Source organism: Salvia miltiorrhiza, chromosome 3 (genome assembly GCF_028751815.1).
Source record: "Salvia miltiorrhiza cultivar Shanhuang (shh) chromosome 3, IMPLAD_Smil_shh, whole genome shotgun sequence".
Classification (NCBI taxonomy): Eukaryota; Viridiplantae; Streptophyta; class Magnoliopsida; order Lamiales; family Lamiaceae; genus Salvia; species Salvia miltiorrhiza.
Genome location: NC_080389.1, coordinates 26349020 through 26355170, shown reverse-complemented (window position 1 = coordinate 26355170; position 6151 = coordinate 26349020). Strand labels below are relative to the sequence as shown.

General features: G+C 41.8%; 1 protein-coding gene across 1 annotated transcript; it reads right to left on the bottom strand.

Moving 5' to 3' along the window:
• Nucleotides 1–1678: 1678 nt before the first annotated feature.
• Nucleotides 1679–2581, bottom strand: LOC131018593 (uncharacterized). Its single transcript, XM_057947306.1, has one exon. The coding sequence runs from the start codon at nucleotides 2579–2581 to the stop codon at nucleotides 1679–1681; it is 903 nt and encodes a 300-aa protein (XP_057803289.1).
• Between the last annotated feature and the right edge of the window lie 3570 nt (nucleotides 2582–6151).

The following is a 6151-nucleotide window of genomic DNA, read 5'->3' as shown; positions in this document are numbered from 1 at the left end:
GAGCACTTTCCTTGTTTTTCGGCGTTTGCCCACTGAGTATTATGTACTCACGCCCTGCATGTATTTCTAAATGTGCAGACTAAGCGAGGAGCGAGATTGGTCTGGTGCTGGTGGGGAATTGTTGGAGGATGTATTTACTTTATCGTATTTCCATTTTGACGATAAAGTCTTGATGATTGATATACTTTGATTTTTTTTAGAATTTAAGCAATGTACTCACGGTTATATGTCTTCATACATATAATCGATTCGCCTTTTGCTGCGATACTTTGCATATTATGATTCCTTACGAAAAATGAGCGATACCCGTTTTGTTTTTGATCTTGAAATTCCTGATATTTATGAAGTTATGACGACATTGACGATTTTACCCTTGGGTTCATTTATGATGATTTCCTTAACACCCCTTTGATGTTAGCTTCCGCATGACGTTCAATCTAGTTCTTCTTATCTTTTATTCTTTTAAAAATAGTGGTATTGATACTCGTACCCCGCTATCACTAGCGTCGGGAATCGGGCTGCGACACGTCTTTTGTCTCACTGGCTTAATTGTGGGGTCTACGTTCAATCGATGCTCGGCTAGCTCTCTGTCAATTCCCTTTAAGTCCGTCGTGCTGAACGCGAATACACCAGCGTTTCTGCGCAGGCAAGCTATTACCTTTCTTTGCAGTTCTGATTCCATATGGGCCTCGATTTTGGTAGTGAATCCCTCCTTATCTGTGAAAAGCTCAATAACCATGCACGTATCATTGGTGGTGACGAGGGGGATCTTATCATTTCCCCCCTGCAGCTCTGCGATTTCTTTCCGTTCGGGCTCTGAAGCCGTAATCATTCCAGTTTTTCCCTTCTTGCTTGTCTCTGTTTGGTGTACTGACCTTTCCCTTTTTTATCCCGAGTATTGAGTTAACACTTGTACGTGACATTTCTTCGACACGGCTTGATCTCCCCAAACCTCTCCAATTTTGCCTCCTTCCAAGGGGAACTTTATCTTCAGGTAGAGAGTAGAAATTATTGCTTTGAAAGAGTTCAGCGCTGGTCTCCCAAAGATCATGTTGTAAGAGGGCTTTGGTGCATCGATGACTAAGAATTTGACCATTCGAGTCTTTTTTCCCCCTGATTGCCCTATCGTCATTGGCAATTCAATTGTTCCCACCGGTAGGACTGATTCCCCTGAAAATCCATAGAGAGGAGCCACCGCGGGTTCTAACTTAGCCTCTAAACCCATTGCCCGCCAGCATTCCAGGTATAAGATGTTGACAGCGCTGCCTGAATCGACAAAGATGCGATGTACCAGCACGTTAGCCACGTTGGCGGAAAATACCAAGGCGTCGTCATGAGGATAGAATAGAGGCCTAGCATCCTTTGGTCCAAAAGATATTATCGGTTCATTGGGCGCGGTGTTGACTGTCATGATAGATTGGTCGTAGTATCTTGATCTGACTGTGCGACCTAATTGCTTTTTGGCCCGGTTAGATGTTGGTATATTGTTTTCTCCTGTGATCATATGCACTTCTCTGTCATACTGGACATGATTTGCGGGATTATGTCTGTCCTGACTGTCTCGCCTATGATCTCTTCTATCCCTTCTTTCCTCACGTCTGTCCCTCCTATCCCTGTCGTCGTGACCGCGGCGGTCGTCGTCACGTCTGCGCCGTTCATCATCTCTGTCTCGCCTATGTTAATCATAGCGACGCTCTCTGTATGTGCCCCATGGCCTTTCTATGTATTGGTCCAGGAACCCTTTCCTTGCTAAAATTTCTAGCTGATGTTTCAAGTGTCCGCATTCGCGGGTGAGATGGCCATAACGGTTGTGATATTCACATAATAGATTATTCCTGCCTGGGGTTGGCGCTCCTGGTTGGTAGTCTTTTGGGGCTCTGAAATAATTCTCTCCCTTAATTTGGTGGAAAATTTCATCTATGTGACGATTCCATTGAGTCGGATTTTGCAGATCATCTCGGTAACCACTGCGCTTCTCTTTCCTCTCTGCCTGCGCCGTGATCAAAGGACCAGTTCCGGCCTCAACGGCCATTGTTGGAATTCTTGGAGGTAATCCTCGGTAGGGGTTCCTCGTGATGTATTTTTCCCCAGTGTCTGCGTTGTCTTGCTTTTTAGGTTTGAGTTTATCGGCCTTTACTTTTCTTGCCATTTTCGCATCTTCCAACTGAAGATACCCTGGTATTATTGTCATGATGTCCTCGAAACTGGTGGGCGGTTTGATCTGAAGTGCCTCGAAGAGTGGGCCTTGCTTTAACCGTCTAGCGAAGGCGTACCACTTGATTTGAGATTTTGCTTCTGGTATATCTAACGCGATTGTGTTGAACTGTGCCACATATTCGCGAAGCGTTTTCAGCGATTCCTGTCTGATGTCCATCAAAGAAATGGGCGTTTTTCCTACCCTATTTGCGCTAGCGAACTGTCTCATGAACATGAGGTGAAGATCACCATAGGATTGTATAGAGTTGCTCCTCAGGTTGTGGAACCATCGCTGAGCTATTCCTGACAAAGTTGTAGCGAAGATCCTACATTTGATTCCCTCCCCGTACTGGTGCAGCGCGGCTAATCCCTCAAAGCGAGCCATATGTACCTCCGAGTCGGTGGTACCATCATAGTCCAGTGAGATGGGGCGGTAATTTGCCGGTAGAGGCTCCAACAATATTTCCTCTTAAAATGGACTCCTGTGGACGGATATCACTATGGGAGTATCAGAGTTGTGCCCTTCTTTATCTCTTGTGAGTATGGTCTCAGTTGGTCTGCGCCGACTTCTTTTGAGTAGCTCCCTCCGGGGTTCTTCAGATCTCGGCTCATGCTGGTCAGGGGATTTGTTCACCTCCGTGTTATGATCATGCTCTCTGAGTTCTGTCTCCAAACTCTTCAACTGGTCTCGGAGGAAGGATGCTTTCTCCTTCAGCTTATCGTTGTCTTTGTGCATTCCCAAACTGCGCTGCGGAGTAGTCCTGCTGGTTAAATCAGTCACATCTTCGATCTGAACACTATTCGTGATGAACTTTCGCTTATTCCTTCCCCCTTCTTCTCCCCTGTTCCCTCCTGTTTGCGCGGCCATCGTTGTCTCTCCTCCCCCAGCCTGCGCCGGCGCAGTTGCTGCTTTTTGAGTAGTTATAATTCCTTTTGGTACGATAGTTGGCTGAGTAATGCCCATTAAAGAGCGCATGGTTGCGTAGTTGAGCATAGCTAGCACTTGTTCACTAATAGGGACATTGGCTGGTCCTGGTGCCGGAGCAATAGTGGCAGTGGCTTGGTGCTTGTGTTCCTCTTCTTCTCCCCTGTTCCCTTGTGTTCCCATTAAAGAGCGCATGACTGTTCCCATATTAGACTGTACAGAACCTGGAATCATGTTGTTGATCGTAGTGAAGCCCGACGGAGTTAGTCCAGTCAAATCAATTCCCTTAGTCGATATGTCGTCAGTAGGCTTGGTGCTTGTGTTCCCTCCGGCAGCTTCGAAATCCTTGCTTAGATCCTTGCAGTGCTCATGAGTTGCCATTGCAAAGTTCTTGTTCACTCTGTAACGATAAAATGAGAAATAATGAGCTAAGATTGGAAGAAATATGTCGGCGCAGGCGGGCTGCGCTGATATCGCTTTACATGTAATTCATTTTTCACGATAGATGGGCCCATAAGCGTTCCAATAATAGAGATAAGCCCCAGAAAAAGAAAAACCCACGAACTCCGGCCCATAGAATGATTCTCGATCAAATGTACGGAAATCCTTAGATAGAAAGAAATTCATAGAAGTCCTCTTTGAAGGTCATAGATATTTTCCCTTTTTCTGGAAAATAAACCCAGGAAAAGGTAAACGGAATTTCCGTCACTCATGTTTAAATAAGAGATGTTCCCATAATAGGGGACTCCGGCAGGATATGTTCCCGGGAAAAACACAAAGGTTAGCCAAAATCAACAGCAAAATATCAAGCGCAAGGAGAGAAAGTTACCTCGACCAGCTCGCGACAGGCATTCGTCAAAATCAAACAAGCAAAAATTAACGAATGACATAAACATGAAAGTTTTAAGAACTCAGAAAAAAGGGGTCTCACTGGAACGCGCCCCTATATATATATATATATATATATATATATATTTTCCTTTCGTTTGTTTAACCATTTATCCATCATTTATTTGTTATATATATTGACTTATTTGTTTTTGTTGGGGCTTTCAAGCCCAAATGGTGGAACTCATATTAGCCCAATCAATTTCAATGTGTATGTGAGTTTGTATAATTCAATTGTAAAATTCAGAATTGATTCCTTTCTCTCCAAGAATGCTACCGTTTAAACAAGAAGGAGCCACGTCAATCTGCTCAACTTGCATTTTTTATACAAACAATTTTGGCATCTACAAACCTCCACGCCAACTTTTAACCCTCGTATAAAAACCAATTTTTACACTGTTCCCCACCCACCAACTCAGAATCAATCATTGGATCGGTAAACAATTCCCTTATTTCCTTTCTCTTTCCGCAGCTCTTTTACTCTTCAAGTTTTATTCAAGCATATTCTCACTGTCTTTAAACTCCTGCAGACAGACAAAGACAACCAACACAGCATTAAAGAAGGTTCTATTTCACTCAACTTTTAATTTATTCTTATCTATTTTTGTACTATACCCCACCACTCTCAATACTAATTAAAACAACTTTTTCATCATTCCCAATACACTCAATAACTTTTTCTCCACTTTCAATACACTCAACAACTATTTTTCTTAAAACCCGTGCCACTCCCTCCTAAGAAGTTCTTTCGTGGACGGAGGGAGTAATAAAAATGCCCTAATTTCTTTTAATTGCTTCTTTTTTCAGGCAAAAGGGAATAACATGAGGTTCGAAAGGTTTCTTAGCTTTCCAGAATCGCACATATTACTTCATAATTAATCTTCTTGTCGAAGGCCTCCAAACTAGTGTCGATGCTTTGCCGATTGTCAATTGTTGGCGTCGGTACTTCGCCAATTGCTAGCGCTGGTGGCCAATACGCTCACAAATCTTGATTGCTAGTCGAGAAATACACCAATTGCTGACCCACCCCACCCCTATTCCCTACCTCTACCCTTTTCCTTCTCTCATGCTATCCAACTACTTGTTACAGTAAGGGTTCCGTGATTTTGCTGGAATTTACTGTATTTGTTCAGCGAGTATGGTATCATTCACTCTACTTGACATTCTATTTTTATTACAATTGATCACTCACTGGCACACCTATTATATGGCTTTCTTCGTTGTCTTTGAAGATTCAACTTTTGCTACTTATTTACACCTGCAAACAATGAAATTAGAGGAAGAATCAAAAGAGAACGAAGAAGAAGACATCTTGTAGATTGAAGAAGAAGGAAACGAGAAAGAAGAAGGGGGAAAATAATGTACAACGCGAGGATGGAGGAGATGAGGAAGAAGAAAATATTGGGGGTGTGATAATACTGAAACAGGAGGAAGAAGAGGGAAGTTGCGTTTAATTTAGGAATTAGGGTTTTAATGTTTAATTCTACAGATTTAATCACCAAACTGAAATGCAACATTTAATTTATCGGAATGGTGTGGAGTCAGAGGATTTTTTAGGACAGTAACTTATGTTGATTTGGAAATTATGACAAAAACTTTTGGACTTGTAAAAATAAGACACTAATTAAAATATGACACTAATTAATAAGCGTCGTAAAAATAGGACATTTCTCGGCCGATAATTGGCCGAAAAATGTCTGGCTGATGCAACACTTATTAATTAGTGTCCTATTTTACTCTAAAAAAATTAGTGTCCTATTTTTACAAGTCCAAAAGTTTTTGTCATAATTTTCAAATCAATCTAAGTTTAATGTCCTAAAAAATCCTCGAACTCGAATGGTGTGTGCTGACGAGCCACATCAGCGCCATGTCGATTCCAATTTGAGGAAAAAAAAATTGTGAAAAAATTAAACAAATATCAGAATATTTGATAAAAAATAAAAATTTTAAAGATCAAGAAAAAAATAAAATTCGAACAAAATTCCTGATATTATATGCAATTGCCCCGATTTACGAAAAAACACAATTTAAAGAAAATTGTAGGACTCGAAGAAACTTGGCGTTGATTCGAAGTAGCATTTTATTCCTACAAATCACAACACGAATGAAATAAATTCACGCGCCAGATGTGTGCGTGCACCA

Bases quoted from the DNA above. Each gene is read 5' to 3' on its own strand.
- LOC131018593 (XM_057947306.1), bottom strand. From the start codon at position 2,581: ATGGCTCGCTTTGAGGGATTAGCCGCGCTGCACCAGTACGGGGAGGGA.